Here is a 19,721-nt window from a genome sequence, read left to right on the forward strand (position 1 = left end):
GCTCTTAAACATCTCCATGATGGTAAAGCTACAGGTTCTGACAGAGATTCCTTAAGTTTCTATGAGAAATTTTCTAATACTCTCACCCCTTATTTATACAGAATGTCCAAAGTAATGAAAATTGTACTGCTACCAAAACGATAAAAATCCAGAACTGCGGACCTCTCATTGCCTCACGTCCTTCCTTAATGTCAACAGTTAAGTCCTTGCTAAAGTGTTTCCCAGTAGACTGGCCCAACTGCTCCCCACAATACTGATCAGTCTGGCTTTATATTTTATTGAGCAGCCAACAGTAGTTGTAGGAAATTGTTAAACATTATTTACTTCCTACAATACCACAAGACTGAACCGCTCACTTTGGCCTCAGTTCAGCAAGGCACTTAAGCATGTGCCTAGCTTTAAGCATTTGTGACCTCAATGGAACTACTCACATTCTTAATATCAGGCACATGATTAAGTAATCGGGCCCTCTAAACCTCAACTCAGAGAAGACATAGGGTGGTGGGGTTTGGTTTTGTTTGTTTTAATATATATTTGCAACCCTAGAAGCTTTCAGTTTGGGTCTTAAATTATATGCATGGGGCAGACTATTTCAGCAAAATCCAACTATGACAGAACTGGCTAAGAACTTTAAACTAAACAGAGTTTAAACTTTAAACTTGCAAGAGGGACAGTCAGAGTTTTTCATTAGTCCTATAATTGTATGCATTGGTCACTGAGTCCCTACCCATTGCCCTCTGATCATCTTCATTTACTGAAGAAGTAAAAAGTGCCAACCATGAACTTAAGCTTTCACTCTTGGCTAACAACCTGCTTATTCACTTCACCTCTCCTCGAAACTCTCTGTCAGATATGAGATCTGCTTTTTAGGGAAGTTGTCAAGATTGAAAACTAACAAATAAATTAACAGTCACCCCCCACTAAATCCCTGGACAAAATATACCAGTCACATCACCAGCAGCCACTTCTACTCTCTTGGAGAACAGACTGATGAACAATAGGAAACAGATTTTATACGAACTCCCATCTATCTTTTGAAGTGCCTTAAAATCCTCTACGCGATAAATATAGCATCAGGTCCTTCTACCCCTTCCCCATTTTGTATTCCAACTCCACACATTCTCCAACCTGGTCAAGTCTGAATAAGAATGTGGGTAGGAAGCACCAAGGATATGCCCCTACCCACCTCCATAACCCATACAAAGATAAGCTTGTATACAAACATGTGACTGGCTGTGGACCTGCCTGAGGACAGAAACAGATTCCAAATATATTTCTTCTCTGCTGTGTCCCATCACTACAATATGGTTCGGCGCCATTTCCCCACATAATAGTGAGAACCATGATAACAGCTAATGAGCTGATGAGCCTCCTCCTCCTACTGTACTTCAAACGTTGCATCCCGTGTGCTCTACAGTATTTGTCTGCCGAGTCCAATCAGTGGCGCAGTAGGTACATTGTCAGTAATTAGTTAATGTGTACTATCCTTAATTGGATGAAATCAGACTGCTCAGCTGTGTGTCATAGGCCCTATATAGCTAGCAATTCTCATAGACTCATAGACTCATAGACTTTAAGGTCAGAAGGGACCATTATGATCATCTAGTCTGACCCCCTGCATGCTGCAGGCCATAAAACCGTCCCTACCCCTTCCCTGGACTCTGCTGTTGAAGTCCCCAATCCTGTTTTAGGTGACTTCAATCGGCAGAGACCCTCCTGCTAGAGATCCCTGCCCCATGCTGCGGAGGAAGGCGAAAAACCTCCAGAGGCTCGGCCAATCTGCCCTGGAGGAAAATTCCTTCCCGACCCCAAAAATGGCGATCAGTCAGACCCCGAGCATATAGGCAAGAGTCACCAGCCTGACCCCTGTCAGCCATTATACGATTTACCTACCATTGTTTGGTTTTCCTTGACTACTATGTTTTACCATTAAACCATTCCCTCCATAAATTTATCTAACTTAATCTTAAAACCAGACAGGTCCGTCGCCCCCACCGTTTCCCTCGGAAGGCCGTTCCAATATTTCACCCCTCTGACGGTCAAAAACCTTCGTCTAATTTCAAGCCTGAACTTCCCCACGGCCAGTTTATATCCATTCGTTCTCGTATCCACATTAGTACTAAGCTGGAATAATTCTTCTCCCTCCCTTGTATTAATCCCTCTAATATATTTAAAGATAGCAATCATATCCCCCCTCAGCCTTCGCTTTGTCAGACTAAACAACCCAAGCTCCTCTAGTCTCTTTTCATACGACAGGTTTTCCATTCCTCTGATCATCCTAGTGGCCCTTCTCTGCACCCGTTCCAGTTTGAGTTCATCTTTTTTAAACATGGGAGACCAGAACTGCACACAGTACTCCAAGTGAGGTCTCACCAGCGCCTTGTACAACGGGAGCAGGACCTCCTTATCCCTACTAGATATACCTCGCCTAATGCATCCCAAGACAGCATTGGCTTTTTTCACCGCCACGTCGCATTGTCGACTCATAGTCATCCTGCGGTCTACGAGGACCCCTAGGTCCTTCTCCTCTTCCGTTACTTCTAACCAATGCGTCCCCATCTTGTAACTAAAATTGTTATTAGTCATCCCCAAATGCATTACCTTACACTTTTTACTATTAAATTTCATCCTATTTCTGATACTCCAATTCACAAGCTCATTCAAGTCTCCCTGCAGAATATCCCTATCCTCCTCCGAATTTACAACGCCTCCCACCTTCGTATCATCCGCAAACTTTATCAGCCCACTCCTGCAATCGGTCCCGAGGTCAGTTATAAATAGATTAAATAAAATGGGTCCCAAAACCGAACCTTGAGGCACTCCACTAGTAACCTCCCTCCAACCCGACAGTTCACCCTTTAATACGACCCGCTGCATTCTCCCCATTAACCAATTCCTTATCCACCTCTGGCTTTTCATATCGATCCCCATGTTTTTCAGTTTAACCAATAGTTCCTCATGGGGTACTGTATCAAACGCTTTACTGAAATCCAGGTATATTAGGTCCACCGCATTTCCCTTATCTAATAAGTCCGTTACTTTCTCAAAGAAGGAGATCAGATTCGTTTGGCACGATCTGCCCTTCGTAAAACCATGTTGTAATTTATCGCAATTGCCACTAACCTCCAGGTCCTCAACTAGTTTCTCTTTCAGAATTTTCTCTAACACCTTGCACACTACAGATGTTAAACTAACAGGCCTGTAGTTACCCGGATCACTTTTTTTCCCTTTCTTGAAAATAGGAACCACATTAGCTATTCTCCAGTCTAACGGGACCACCCCCGAATTTACAGATTCATTAAATATTATCGCTAACGGGCCTGCTATTTCCCGCGCCAATTCCTTCAATATTCTCGGATGAAGATCGTCCGGTCCTCCCGACTTAGCCCCATTAAGGCAATCAAGTTTTGTTTCTACCTCGAATACGGTAATCCCCCATCCCGAATGCCCCTCTGTAGTGGTGCTAGTATCCCTAATACCTTCATTGGCCTCATTAAACACCGATGCAAAATATTCATTGAGATATTGCGCCATGCCTAGATTGTCTTTAATCTCCTCTCCGGCAATAGTCTTCAGCGGTCCCACTTCCTCTTTCTTTGCTTTCTTCCTATTTATGTGGCTGTAAAACCTCTTACTATTGCTTTTAATTCCCCTCGCTAGGTCCAACTCTACACGGCCTTTGGCCTTTCTCACTCTATCTCTACATTCTCGGACTTCACTAAGGTAAGTTTCTTTACTAATCCCTCCCCTCTTCCACTCTTTGTACGCTTTCTGTTTTTTCCTAATCACCCCTTTGAGTCGGTCGCTCATCCAGCTCGGTCTAAATCTCCTGCTTTGTAATCTTTTTCCCTTTTTTGGAATGCAGGCCTCCGACAGCTCATGCATCTTTAACTTGAAGTAATCCCAGGCTTCTTCTGCCTTTAGATCCCTTAATACGTTTGCCCAATCCACTTCCCTTACCAGTCCCCTTAATTTGTTAAAATTGGCCTTTTTAAAATTATAAACCCTAGTCTTTGACTTAATTCTGTTACTCCTCCCATGTATTTTAAACCGAATTAGCTCATGATCACTGGAGCCCAAATTGTCCCCCACTAGCACTTCCTCAACGAGGTCCTCACTGCTTACCAGAATCAAATCTAAAGTGGCCTCCCCCCTCGTCGGTTCAGCTACCACTTGATGAAGGAATTGATCAGCAAGCACATCTAGGAACATCTGAGCCCTATTATTACTACTAGCGTTTGTGCCCCAATCTATATCCGGGAAGTTAAAGTCCCCCATAATTACACAGTTTCTATTAGTAATTACTTCTCTAAACACATTAAATAGTTCCTTATCCATATCCTGGGTCGATCCCGGCGGTCTATAGCACACTCCAAGCACTATCCCCGGAGAGGCTCTAGTAGTCCTTTTACCCAGTGTGAGTATTGCCCAGACGGACTCTGTGTTATCTAATCCATCCACTATTATTTCTTTACAGCTTATTTCACTGTTGACATACAATGCCACCCCCCCACCTTTACCTTTGTTCCGGTCTTTCCTAAACAGCGTATACCCCTCCATACCTGCGTTCCAGTCGTGACCGTCATTCCACCACGTTTCTGTTATTCCTACGATATCCGGTTTCAGCTCTTGGACCAAGAGCTCCAATTCCTCCATTTTATTACCTAGGCTTCTCGCATTGGTGTATAAACACCCTAATGTATGTCGTTTAGCCTGTCTCCCATTAGTAGCACTATATGTTGCGGGCCTCCTTGCGCCCGTCCCCCCTGTCCTTCCTATGTCCAATCTCGTCTCCCCGGCTATGTCTCCTCTCATTTTACTCACCTTTTCCATACTTGAATCTGGCGTGGAGATTAACTGTGCATCTCCCAACCTTCTCCCCAAACTTCCTAGTTTAAAGCTCTTTTGATAAGATGAGCCAGCCTCCCTCCCAGAAGTCTATTTCCTTCCCTACTCAGGTGAAGCCCATCCCGCGAGAACAGGTGTCTGTCCCCAAAAGCCTCCCAGTGGCCATACATCCCAAAGCCCTCCTTATAGCACCACTCCCTTAGCCAAGTATTTATTCTCACAATCCTATCAGCCCTTTGCTGCCCTTCCCTCGGAACGGGCAGAATCCCACTAAAGATAATCTGAGCCTCTATCTCCTTGAGTGTCTTCCCCAGCCTGGCATAATCTCCCTTGATTCTCTCTAACGAGAACCTAGCCGTGTCATTCGTTCCTACATGAAGGATTATCAAGGGGTTCTTACCTGCTCCTTTTAGGATCCTTTTCAACCGCAGGTCCACATCGCGTATCTTTGCGCCCGGGAGACAGCACACCATTCTGTTCTCCGGGTCCACCCTGGTCACAGGCCTGTCCAATCTCCTCAGTAATGAGTCTCCAATTACATACACCTGCCTTCGCCTGGCAACAGTGCCATCTAGTAATCTAGTCTCTAATCCCTCTAGTCCTGACCTGAGCCTGTTCCTATCTTCCCTAATGCTCCCCCTTATGCCTTCCTGAATCCTCCCGGGGCCCAGAATTGGTGCTGTCTCCATCAACTCCTCCCCTCTCTCTCTCGGACTAGCCGCTCTTCTCTTCTTCCTCACTCTCCCACCTTCAGCCGCCACCTGCTGCCCCTCCACCTCGCTATCCAAACACTCGAACCTATTCCTGAGTTCTATTCCCCCCTCACTGGCCCTTCTTTTCCTTGGCCTGCTTCTGACAGTCACATGGTTCCACCTCCCATGCTCTCCCCCTTCCATTCCCCTATCACCCTCCTCTGCCTCTACCTGCGCCGCAGGGCGTTCTCCTTCAGCCCCTCCTTGCCTGTCCTCCATCAGCTGCTCAAACCCCCGCCTAAACTCCACCAGGGTATCTACCTGCATCTCTAGCCCCTTAATCTTTTCCTCCAGTAACACTATCAGGCGACACTTCATACACACATACCTGTGTTCCGGCTCCCCTGCTAGGACCATATACATACCACAGCTTCCACATGCAGCCATCTGCATTCTGTCTGCTGCTGCTGCTTGGCTCATGCCTGCTGGGCTCCCTGCTCACGGTGCCTGTGGACTCAGAGCACACACCACACCTTGCCCTCCTGCCTCCCCCCTTACCTCCCCCTGCAAACTCCCTCTCAAACTCCCCTGTTAGCCGCCCTGTTTGCTGCCTCCGGTGCCGCTGCTCGCAGCTGTGCCGCTGCCTGGGTGGGCGGCCGCTTTTATGGGCCCCCTAATCAGCCCAGCCCCGCCCCCTGCTCAGGCCTCGGCGTCCGTCCCAGCACCCAGCCCCTGCCGGCCCCTACAAACCAAAACAAACAAACACACAAGAACACCCAGGAACACCCAGGACAGATGCAAATACAGGTACCTTCTCCTCCAATGAGAACTCCCTCTCAAACTCCCCTGTTAGCCGCCCTGTTTGCTGCCTCCGGTGCCGCTGCTCGCATGGAACTACTTCTTATTTCAAGAGGTGGAGTTCTGTGCTTTCATAGTAGGAGGATCCTACTATGATCCTACGCCCAGTATTGATGTGAAGTTCCAAGAGACTGTGGTATCCAACATATGATAATGGTGAAAATTTAGTTGGCAAAGATTTGTTACAGCCTTAATTTATAAAGTATGTTGGCATCTTTTTGGATTAAAAAGGTGTTATAAGAAATCATTACCACATCAAATTCAGACCAAGTATAAGTACAGCTCCACTGGCTTTGCTAGAATTGTACTCACTCAAAATTGGTCTGGATTTTGACTCCAAGAAGGCAAGTAATTTGCTGAGCTGATTAGAGAACAAATTGATTTATGTTGTTGCAAAGAATTTTTAAATTGTCTGCATTTCAATTGTGCTGTATATTAAGTATGACAAGGTCAAGCTTTTATATACTGGCACTGAAAATTACTTGGCATATGATTCTACCTTTTTTCTATCCAAATGTCCCAATAAGTGCAAGTCAATCAAGTGTCTTCCTTTTCTTAGAAGGGTTTTCTTCACATGTTACATCATTAGAGGATTAACAGTTTCATGAAAAAATATCTTCAAAACTTTGGAAACAACAGATTTTACAAATGTGAACTAATATTTAACTCTGAGAAAGACCAAAACCAAAAGCACATTGCAGTAATGTATGCTGGCTCACCTGATTTACAGAATGTAAAATCCAACCTGAAATATATGCAGTGAAGATTTATGAATGATCACAGTGAATGAGCAAGTTACTCTGTCAAAACTATGGATGCAATAGTCTACATTACTAGCTTCCTTGTAGTTTCACCCATAGCAGAGGCAGGTAGACACAACTCCTCCTACCACCCACCTAGATGGCAGCTGAAACAAACATTTCCTTTGCAAGCTCTAGGATGTCTTGAATTATAGGATGGAAAGTGGGGCAAAGTCCTTTGATTCACACTCAAGTTCTGATCTGTTTATATGTTGTAAAATACATTTTATTTTCCCTTCAAGAAAAAAATCCATATAACATTTTATTTAATCATGGGTAGCCAGCTAGCATTGTAGATGGTGTGTTTCACTTCCTGAGTTCCTACATCGGGTGTTTCCAAATCAGCATTTCCTAACACATACAAACAAGGGCAACCCAGGACAAAAATAAATCACCATCATAAGTGCAATTATTCAGGACATGAATAGAAATATATTCTCTCTGTTCATAACTATATATATTTGTAACTTGTTCTGAAGGAAAAAAACCTCCAAATGTACTTACTTGCAGTTTATTTAAGCAGCTACTTAATCCATCTGGACATCTTTTTGGATTTCAATGTAATTACTAATCTGAATGGTTTCTACAGTACATGGTGCTTTATGGAAAAATAAAAGGTGACAAAGTCTCCACAGCTAAGAAATTACAGCCCAGGAGCCCAGTCATTCAAACCCTTAATGGGATAACTCACCTGAGTAAGGGGCTGCAGGATTAGGAATTAAATTACCCTACACAGATGGGTAATGGATATTACTAACAATTTAGTCTGGATACCTGTTGTTGAAGTTTGGCATGTATCTTGCCGTGCCAGTTATTAGAGTATATCAGCTGTAATCCTGGTATCCTTAGAATGACACCTCATCCCAGCCTCTAAACAGCAATTAAACGTACCTATAGTGAAGACTATTAGGGATCTTCCCTATTGCTGTATTCTCACCTTGCTAGAGGACATTGGCAGTGGGAGGGGTAGGTCAAGGAATGCAATGAGATAATTCCCTGGCTTCAGTCCTGAGGAGAAACTTCTAGGCTGAAGACAGAAGTCTGCAGAGGGAGTTGAAGAGATAATGCCAGCTCTAGCATGGCCTTTCCTACCGCACTTTGTCCATTCACAAGTGCTGCCACGCTGCAACATTTAAAGCTGTGCATCGACTGCCAAAAGACAGAATGTTTCATCTATGCAAGCCAATGCAGAATGAATGAGGCACAGCTACTATAGAACTGGGACTGCTTCTCACCTTCTAAACCTTTGCCCAGTTACAGATAAGCTGCCAATTTCTTAAGACACAGAGGGTTTAGGGAGGAAGAACATGATTACTGATATTTGGGTCTGACTAGAACATTAACTATCCTGTAGCACTTTGTCAATGACTGCAAGGGGTCAGGCCCTCAGGTTTACATCTGACCCAACTGATGTCATCTCCAGTAGCTCAGCGCTCCCTAACACCAAACAGGTCATTGGTTCACACTGAAAACTTTTCTTTTAATCCACAGACAAGATACAATCAGATACAGGGATGAACTGATAGATGTGTCCCCGGAAATATTAACAGAACCCAACACTATTTAGCTTGCAAGACATAATGGAATCAGAGCCTGGGCAGTGTGACTGCACTATGAGAATTATTTAAAAACGGATATTGTTTGGAAACATTATTGTTTACTTTATGTGCTGCCTGTGTGCCTGCAAAAGAGAAAAGCCCTACTGTCTCTCCAGATAAGACGCATTTCCAGAGTCTGGGTCATAATGCTGCTTTCATCCACATCATACTTACATGTACTTCTTGACTCTGACTAAGAGTGAGCTGATCTATTGTCTGTGCTCCTGGACACTGTTCCATAAAGTCAGGGCAATGGCACAGGTAAATTTGCCAGAAGCTGGGAATGGACAACAGGGCATGGATCACTTGCTGATTATCTGTTCTGTTCCTTCCCTCTGAAGCAGGCATTGGCCACTGTCAGATGACAGGATACTGGGCTAGATGGACCTTTGGTCTGACCCAGTATGGCCATTCTTATGTGCTCTCATGCAGAATTAGTTGCCCTGTGTCAAATAGTAAGGAGTGTGTGTGTGTAGGAAGAGGGCTAATCAGAATTAGGCAGTTTTAGCCCATTACCCCTGGAAAATATGAGTGAAGAACTTGGCTTTTTTATGGGAGGGTGAGGGGCAGAGTGTGTGGAGGAGTATGGGGTAGGAGGCTTCTTCTCTTTGAAATGATGGATGATGTTGTCACTGCCTGTTATGGGCTTCTTTTAACCAATTGTACCTGCAGGTGTAAACACTGATAGACCCCAGTTGTTGGTGGGTGGGATTGAACCTGGGGAGCTTAATGCATGAGCCTCTACCACATGAACTAAAAGCGAACTGGCTGTTAGCTAAGGCTGTAGAGCACACTCATTTTATCTCTCTCTCTCTCGAAGTGGTCTCGGTGCCACTAGATGGGACACAGCACCACACCCAGAAGGGTGTGTGGGTTACACAGGCACTGCTTTTATATCAGTGCACACATACACTCCAGATGTTCCTGCCATTGTCACCCTTTTGTACATTACAATGCTGTCTCTTTGAGTCTTTAAGAGCGGTAACCTTGTTTTTTTCAGACACTTACACCATGGCTGCAAAATGAAAGGACATAAGGAATCCTTTTCCATTATACAAAAGCATGAAAATGAAAGATATCAAAGTGAGAGCCTTGAGCTTGATGTTCTCTGTTCAGAATAAGGCCAATTTTAAATCTGGGAATTATTACTGCAAGTCATTTGAGCAATCAGTGCATAAAATCATCAGAAAAGCTGGATGCCTTGTCTCAAATCAACAGGAGCCCAAACATTATTTTGAAACAGTCTGCTCCTAAAAATTTGTGCCATTCTTAAATGCTACCAGGTGTTGCTTTGCTAGAAATATACATTCTAGTCACTACAAAAGCGTATCTGAAATATCATAGTATCCTTCCAAACTTGTATGTTATGGAAACTTAATAAGGCTCAATCTTTCCCTCAGATACACCTGTGCAACTCTCACTGAAGACGACAGGAGCTGAGCACCTGTTCTGAGGGAAGAATTTGGCCCAAAAATGCCTTAAATCCTGCTGTTTGATTGTGGATTTAAAACAGTCTTTAAATAACCAATATGCAATTTAAAAGAATCTGTAGGAAATATTCCTGCATGATCTTACTTATTTAGGCCTTGTGAATGGTACAGAAAACTTTGTGCATTCTATGGGTCTGATTCTAATCACAGTTAATCTGATGTAAATCAGGACTAACTCCATTGACTTCCATGGATTTATACTGGTATAAAACCCACCATAAGTAACATCAGAAATAGGCCCAATGGCTCCCAATTACAGTACAAAATACCCTACAAAAGAACTTTAATTGCCGAGGACTGAAATCAGTGGGAGTTGGATCAGGCCATAAGATCTGCAGTGTGTGTGACAAAATCTCTGGGTGCCTGGGAGTTTTCACTTAGCAATCGTATTTTTTAAAGGGAGAGGGAGAGTGGGTAGAGGGTGAAAGTAGGTTTGGTTTATTTGTAATGAACAATATTAAGAAAGATTAATGTGTAGTAGAAAAAAACTTATTGGAAAAAACAAAGAAATTTAAAAAACAAAATAAGTCCTAAAATTCCTTTAGGAAAGAAAAAGATTATTACACTAGTTAAAACTTAGCCAGGGGCAAAGGCGGGGACTCAGCTTCTAAATTATGTAGCTGTCACTTTAGACCATGCAATTAACACAAGCTCGGTTTTGGCCAGTTGTTGTTTAATGTTCTAGTCCCATTCACCACAAAACACAGATTAGAGGCCATACAGAAACCAGATACTTAGCATAGTTTTTTCACTGCATTTTGTGATGCTAGAGAACAATACCCCTCTTTTTTCCCCCTTTTCAAATAGCCCTTATCTGTGTATGTAACTCCTGCATGTTACTTGACATAGCTAACAATCAAAGGACAATAAGTATTTCAGTGCATGAGGCTTTAATTATTATTTCACAGCAATCTTCTTTCTCAATCAGGGAAAACAGCCCTAAGACAGAAAACTGTATCCAATATATCCAGGTCTTCCTTGTATATCCCTCCACTGCCACTCTGACCTAGATCACAGAACCTAGAGTTGGAAAGGACCTGCCCTTTTTGCACTACAGCTTATCAGTACAAGGCTGGGTTATGACAACAGACAGGCAACACCAAAAATGCCAATGATTCCCTGTTTCATCCACACTTTACTTGTTTTATGTTTGTTGAATTATTCAATTTACTGAATATCATACCCTGACATACCACCATGAAAATGTCTCCTGAAAAAAATTATGCATCACCCAGGCAAAGCTACACTATTTGAGGATGAAACTGAATTTGCTTTCCGTAATAGCTCGGTTCTGGGCCTCTCCCAAGGCATGTTGCCAATTATACTCTACTGTACTTACTTGGATTTGTTTGTTTTATAATGTGTAGTCCTAGTGGGAGGCAAACCCATTTCAATTAAAGTCTTTCTCACACTCTTCATGTGTTTAATGAAGTTAGATGTACAGCAGCTGCCCTTAAAAACTTGCCATTTCCCCTAAGATAAACACAGATATGGTTGCTTCATTGTTTGTGGAATTCCCCAATCCTAGCAGTGACTGAGGACATCCAACTACAAATAATAATTGCTTTTCTAAAGCAACGGGAACTTTTTCAAGGGTCTCCACTGTGGAGTGTTTAAAAACGTATCCTGAGTTTATTTTTTATTGGGAAATCGTCAGACAGCATTCATTCTCAAGTCACTAATTTTCAGACTTGATTGTTCTCAACATAATACCACAACTGTTGTGTAGTCAGCAATAGTTCACACAAGCCTAAGACATTAGACTGTTCAAGAGAAGGAACGTTAGCCTGAACACTAAAGTTATACATAGCATCATAGGATCTTTAAAGTTCTACCAGGGCAGACACCAGATAGCAATGGGGACATATCATATTTGAAGGATAACTGAGCTTTGTATTATTGCATTGTAATGTCAGTAATAAGCACACGAGCTTAAATCCCATTGTTGAACTCAAACCCACAACCTGCTGGGCCTGGGGTGACAGCTCTACCAAGAAAGAAGCATTGTCAATACTGGAGAGTATATATAAAAGAACAGAATGCAGCATGGAGGGTGGGAGGGGAAAGAGAGATAGAAAAGGAGGACATGGGGGAAATAGTGAAAGGAAAGAGGAAGGGATCACAGAATTTGAAAGAAAGGCTGTATTTTCCAGTAGGTACCTCAATGTCCCTTGTTGAAGCCTAATGACTGGTCTAAATGGGGAATTCACGGGGAAGGCTTTGCAAAATAGCAAATGTGTGAATTTAAAGCTCAATAGCTATTCCACAAGTGTATGGACACTTTCATTCTGCACTAAAAGTGCTTAGTCTGCTTCAGAAGTGGATTAACCAAAACCTCTCAAAGCACACCAAGGGCAGAATAAGAGCATCCAGACAGGGATCTAACACGGAATAGCTATTTAGCAATAAGTATTCCACTAAGCAATAAGCTATTCTGGGCTTTTCCCTGTGTAGACAAGCCCTGAAAGTCCTTTTATTTCTTCCACTTCAACAATGAGAGATTCCAAGGACTGGATGGGACTCTTCCTAAGAGAGCAGTGCTCCATTCCTTTATCATCAAATAGAGCTCCTGGAACTTTGTAAAAGATAGACATAGAAAGAAAAAAATGTTCTCTAAATCAGGAACAGATACTTTAAACTTTATCTAAACAACCCAGTCCTCTTAAAAAAAAAACACACAGCATCCCGTACAGTCAACAGTGCATTGTTAAAAGGGCATTGTGATTAAGTAGGTCATAGTTTCTGACTGAGACTAACAACTTTGTCTTCCACACGGCTCCTTTTAGTGCATTGTTTCTCTTTAAAGTGCTACATTTATTTGTTCATACTGTTAGAGAGTTTTAAAACTTAGACATAGAAGTTGCATTGTTAAAAAGAGAATTATCCCAAAGATAATTGGAGAGACCAACAATTAAAATCAGCTCTTGCATTTTAATGCATTTGACTCCCTACAGTTAATTTCTAACTGCTGGATTGCACTGCACGGACACTGTAAATATTTTCCACCAAAAGGTAACTGGGAGGTTTCTGTCCTCATTTCATTTAACCCCAGAGAAACAGCTTACTCACAAGAAGCTGGGAATGTAAAGATGAATCCATTTTACTGGGTCTCTTTTCTTATTCAGGTTCCCTGGCTGGTTTTTCAGAATCATTACACATATAGAAAGCAACATTCTCTGAACAGTCATACCCCCATGGTACATATATTCATTATGAATCGGGGGGCCCTTAATGTGAATACCATATACAAATATATAGTTTTATCTTCTTGACAGCTGTCTGAAGGAAACTATATATTCCAGCTTCTGGGAGAATTTGATTGGTGTCACCGGTAAAATATTACTTTCCACATTATTCTCCCTTCATCTTTTTTAATCTGTGTGGAATTATACACTGACTGAATTCCTCTGCCCTCAAATGGGAGCATAATGTTATTGTAGAAGGTTATTTGTAGGGATGAGCAAATCAGTTTGGGAGAAATAGGAATCTTTCCAAATCTTTGCCCATTTCCCAATCACCCACCAAACTTTTTTGGAAAGTTTGAAAATCAGTTAAAACCTCCCCCTAACTACTCTCTCCCCAGCTATATCTTGTATGTAATTATAGGTCCTCTGGTAAGAGGTGAAAGAGTAACCTGGGGGAAAATGGGGTAGGGACTTCATTTTGCCTTATTCTGGTCCCCTCACCAGGGGAGTGGGCCATGCCTCACTTTTGGCGACAAAAGCAAGTAGCCCCTCCACTGGTCTTGCTGGTATCCCTGTTTTAGAACTAAGTGACACTCTGGAATTGCCTTTCAACATGCTAAAGGACTATGAAATCCTGGAGCATGTGTGATCCCTCACTTCCTTTTGTGTAAAGCTGGCAATTCTTATGAAGAGGGAGGGATATTGGGCACTCTGGGTTTTTACAATCATGCTATGTGCTTACTGTGTGATCTTCAAGCAAGTAATTCTGGTTGAAGAGACTAAATAATTGTTTAAAATAATGCATTCACCTCTGTAGGTCAATCAGAATGTGCAATTATTAACAACAATACTATGCATGTATAAAGCATCTTTCATTTGAGAACCTCAGATTGCTTGCAAAGAAACTTAAAGAGTTGTTATTCCTACTCCATGGGTGGGAGAAAATGAAGCACAGAGCAGTTACTTGCTTGAAGGTCACACGGTAAGTCAGTAGGAAAGTCAGGAATAGAGCCCAGGTTTGCTCACTTCCTGCTCAAACCACTAGACGACACTGCCTCCCTTTACAGGATACTCACTACTGTTAACACTCAAGTGTTCTAAAGCTGATCTTTTTTGGAAGGGCCCATCAGAATTATTCCAGGCTGGTAAATGTGGTAATTTGGGAACAAAAAAGTGTAATGCATCATTCTTTAGCAATGTATCTATCTTTTATATATATAAATAAATTTCTTCACTGTTCAAGATGTTTGCATAGTGAATCTCCACTATGCCAACTTCATGTATTCACAAGATGGCTCTAGGCAGCTGGAGAATACTTTTATATGAAAATCAGATGGAACACAGCTGCCGTTTATTTTCACAGCCAGCTTTTAGAGCCATTTGAAACTCTGCTGCAGGCATCACAATAATGGCAGCTATAGACAAAATAAAACATTTCATTATGCCTAGTCAGGTTTTTCACCTAGGTGCATAAAAGGCAGATGAATCGTTCAGAGGATCTCATGTTACAAATTGTGAAGGAGCTGCTGCCATCCAGTTCTGCACAGACCACCTACCTACAATAACTGGTTCCACAGACAACTCTATATAGGAGAGAAGGTTATCCTTGTGCAAATTAGGCTATTGCAGAATCACTGATCATGGTAAATAGAGCCGAGTGAATAATTCTCAGTGAACAATTTAACTTCTCTTTCTGCTCATGGGATATCCACAAGCAGAGCACCACTTCTAGTTTATTCACCAGTCAACTAATAATGACCATTTGGTCATGACTACTTTAAATGACTATTTTAAATGTATTGCTTAGATGTGATTGGTCAGATCAAATGTTTCTTTTCCCGGCACTGGATGAGCTCACATCTGGTGTAAACGCTGAAATTCACTTACCGTGAACATGTGGACTATTAAACTGGATCGCTTGAATTGCTGCAGAAAGTGAATACAACGTATTAATGAACACAACTGAGGCGTATTCATTTAAAAATAAATTAATATCCATGGATACTTTTTGCTGCATTATTTGCCTATTTTTGCATAGAACAGAAATCCCCACAGTAGAAAAAAAGTCTCAAAGCTGAAAGGCCTCAGATATAGGATTAAAATCCAAACCAAGTCTCCGCAATGCTGTATATCATCAGCATACAGTCATTCCATACACTATAGTCAGCTAATGGGGATAACAGTGTGGGGAATTCATTTTTTGGGAAAGTTCCCTAAACATCAAGAATATCTCCCTTATTCTGGCAGAAATTCACCCCATACAAGAAAGTAATCGGTTTCTAGGCTACTTGTATTACATTTTATCCTTAAGAGAGGGGTTGCTATTTTTACATAGGCAGGGGAGGGAAGCAATTAAACAGCTTTACAGTCTTCATGTGGAGATCATGCACCCACCAACTTCTTCATATAATTGGTATTAAATCCCAGAGCACTCAATTAACTTCTAAACAGGGTTTTACTTAAGATCACAAGAAGACTTTAGAGCAGAGGCTTTTATTCTATGTTTGAGTACTGGGTGAAAACTTCCCCATCATAAACCCTTAAAAATGTTAGGGCAGGATCATAATGGAAATGCTGACAGAGCCTTAACTACAATGGACGTTAGTGGATACTGTTAGAATGAGTGAGAGAAGAAAGAGGACAAGTGAATTCAGACCATGAGCTCTTTCACTAGTTAAGCACAGCTGCAGCAGCAGCAGAGCACGGTCAAGTGCCAGTGCTTCATATGGACATATTAGGTCCATGGTAGCACTGGAGATGCATTTTGCTCATTGCACCTAGCAAATTATGCAGCACTGAATCAGTTAATTGGCTCAGTTAATAGACTTCCCCAGATCATAAATACCAAAACGTTTTCTGAATACTCCTTTCAGGATGTACTGTGTAATTATCAGCAGCAGCTTGGCTCATTAATGCATCTCAACACAACACAGAATGAAGTTGAACAAGACACAACCAGAAAGTTGAATGTTGGAGATTAGTTCTGTATCAATGCAAAGAAAGAGCAGAGCAAAGCACTTCCTTAAAATATTACAAATCAATGTCTGTAGAATTCAGGTCAAGAGAAGACAGCTATATGAATACAAACAAAAAAAATATTAAAAAACTCAGATTTCTACTGCAAGATAAAATACTGTATATCCTTAAAATACGCTTTAAAAACACAGAATCTCCCAGCTAAAGCAAATATATCTATCTGAAGGGCTTTACTCTGAATTCTATTAATATTAAAAGCATGTTCAGGTTTTGGTACCACATCTCTCTCTCTTTTACTGTGTTTCACTTAAAAGAAAATTCAAAGAAGCCTTGCTAAACAACACATTCAAACCCTGGAGTTTTAAGAGGGAAGTAACAAAATATAAAATTATAAAGCTTTATTAGTGTGCTGGTGGTGGAATAAAGACAGTTTAGAAATACATATCAATTAGTAAAAAAAAATGCATTTTAAAATAATATGATTCACTTGGAATCTTTCACTTCTAATCTTTAAAGGTAGTGGTAAACTTAATGCCTCTTTTCCATCTTAAATTAGAATGAATCTTTCATCCTGAATACTGTAAATATTGTCTGTATGCCTTGTTGCAACATTCAGTAAAGGCACTAACTAATACTACAAGCATAAACGCTACAGCATTCAATTCATACAACAATATATTCAATAGGAGAGGGAGGACACAGAGACGGTACTTACAGGTAGCAATATTCCGTCAGGAGCTTGAAGACAAGAGGATACTGGTATAAGAGGGATAATGAAAGTCACTGACCCAGTAATCTGATTTAAAGGGCTTGTAGAAAGAGAGAGAGAGAAATCCTATGAGGGGGCGAGAGAGAGAGCTGAAATTCCAGTCTTTCTGGTCAGCTTGGTTTTAGTTTTCTTTGTACTAAAAATCCACATTAAAAAGTCTCTTTGCCATAGTTGCTTGCCAAGCTGCTGCTGACTTGAAAACTTCCAGAGTACAAAAGCTCCGGGGCTTCCTATGATAAGGGCATTCTAAAGATGCCTTCAAATGTTTACACTAAGAAATGTTTCTCTGGCAATGAGCCCCAGATCTTTCCCTTCTGCTAGTTGAGTCTGCTGGAACGAAAAACTGAGCTCCTGGCTGTTCATTTCCCTCCCCCCACCTCCGGTTCTGTTAGACTATTTTGTTTTTCCACTATCAGTTATGTGCTAAAGCTTGATCGCAAATGGCTGTGGTAGAAATCTCTCCACCCTAACCCCTTCTCCACTAAAGAAAAAGAAAAAGTCTTTATTCAAATACAGATTAGAACATAGCCTCCATAAAAGGATAACCAGGCAGCTCTTGAGCTCATGCCAGCATGGCTAGTAAAATTAAAATCAAATACATTATTATTGTAATGTGTTTAGATTACTACAAAATAGATTCTTTCCACCAGTTGAAATATTTCAACTGGCTGAGAGTGAAATTCATATTTTAGTCCAAATAATAAAATTAAAACGTTTGTTGCAAATATTCTTCCAAATTACAATAAAATAAAGATCAGTAATGAGTTCAGATTCTCTCTCCCCCCTCCCCCATCTGAAACTACAGGAAATGGAAGGAGGATTCACTGGGCTAAATCTGGCAAGGTGTTGAGGCACTTAGTGCCTAAAGGGACTGGGATCCATGTTCCCTTAGCCTTTCGTCTCTAGGCTTACAGTTAGAATCCCATCCAAGTCAGAAAGGACTAAAAGTTCCTGCCATGTGATGGCTTTTTGGTGCCCCACGACAAATGAGTTTAGTGGTCTAACTCCTGTTTCCAGTGGATAAGGGTCCACGTTACAAAGCCACCACCCTCACAGTTAGCATTAACTGACACTGTGTTGTCAGCCTCAGCAGAGAGGCCAACCATAAAAGAGCATGGAGATGGAAATACTCTCTCAGTTCACAGTGCAGGGCATTCCTCTAAAGCAGAAGAGCCCAATATGGGAAGCTTGCATTGCCTCTGCTACACCCAGGCTTTGGATAAACAGAAGACTTATGGCTCCAGGATTCACAGTAAACAAGCTGAGGGTCAAATTCATCTCTGCTGTAACCCCACTAACTACCATGTATTTGCCCCCCATTTACTTCATGCTGAATTTAGCCCCCATGTAAGAAGCACATTAAATACACACAAACAAAAGTGATCAACATATTCTAAACATTAAAAACCCTAAAACTATTGTGAGAGAAAAGCTTCTGCAGATGTTCTTGTTGCTCAAGAGGCACAACCCAGAGGCAGATGAAGAAAACAGTGTTAAAAATTAAAAGGGACCAAAAAAAGCCCTGCCAAGTGGATTGTAATATGATAAACAATTTGAGCAAAAATTGTTTTAGGAAAAATACTAGGCAACAAGTTTTTAAACTTCAGACTTCACTCGTGTCCTAGTGGGGAAATGCCCTGGTTTTCAGAACTGTAAAAACCTTCAGATTTTATCACTTTGCAGTAAAATTTGGAATGAATATCTTTCTCTTATGAGTCACATAAATGGTTTCAGTTAATTTGCTTCAGCTGTTGAACATGTCTGCTCACTAATATTTTACTTCTAATTCATGGTGATGGATGGTCTCTCTGTTTTGCACAATGCCCATGTCTGTGGTCTGGTTAGTATCTGCAAAACTGCGATACAGGTATGCTGACCAAAAGTGCAAGTTTCCTAACAAGTATGGTTTTAAGGAGTAACATTATCATCTCTGGCCAAAATCACCTCTAGCATAAGTGGAGGCAATCCCTTTCAAGTCAATGTAGATTTCCTGTGTGCACCAGATGTGAATTTGGGGTCTTGCACCTTACTGTAGTCTGTAAGGTTTTGAATCCCTTTTATTTACAAATGCCAGAACATTGGGGGGGAATGCACATCCTGTAGATAAACATGTATACACACAGACCATTTTCATTTCAATATTTGCCTAAATCGTAAAGGGAATCGGCTGTATCAGTTTACATGAAGGAAGACCTACTCTGCTACTTATATACGATGTATCTTTCTCATTAATAATTAGCTACAACATGGCTTAGAATGCTGGTGTGAATGTGAACAGTCAGCATGTTTTCCAGACTCTTTCTTTAAGCAGGATGATAATAATAATGATCAGTTGTTTTCATCCCCAACTTTTATTTGTAAAAGAAAAAAATGCACCTGATGCACAATAAAGAAAAAAAATTACCGTTCTGTGTCTGAGTTTCAATTCCAAGTGTTAAACAATAGCCTAAGCAATTGTAAAGTGAAGTGTCAAACAATACACTAATTTTCACATTCTATTAAAGG

General features: G+C 41.4%; 1 protein-coding gene across 7 annotated transcripts in view; it reads right to left on the reverse strand.

Annotated features, from left to right (window-relative positions):
- The window catches only part of FREM1 (FRAS1 related extracellular matrix 1), a 105,242-nt gene extending 87,788 nt beyond the window's left edge, over nt 1–17,454 (reverse strand). For 5 of the 7 annotated variants that reach the window (XM_054032427.1, XM_054032430.1, XM_054032433.1 and 2 more), the window contains exon 1: nt 17,163–17,454. Coding sequence is in view for 1 of the 7 variants with exons in the window: in XM_054032429.1 (XP_053888404.1) it covers nt 15,359–15,367 (9 nt within the window). In the remaining 6 variants the exon portion in view is untranslated. Of the gene's footprint in view, nt 1–15,358; nt 15,398–17,162 lie in introns of all 7 variants that reach the window. The other 2 variants (XM_054032428.1, XM_054032429.1) reach the window with 2 other exon arrangements.
- Between the last annotated feature and the right edge of the window lie 2,267 nt (nt 17,455–19,721).

The sequence above is a fragment of the Malaclemys terrapin genome, chromosome 6 (genome assembly GCF_027887155.1).
Source record: "Malaclemys terrapin pileata isolate rMalTer1 chromosome 6, rMalTer1.hap1, whole genome shotgun sequence".
Lineage (NCBI taxonomy): Eukaryota > Metazoa > Chordata > Testudines > Emydidae > Malaclemys > Malaclemys terrapin.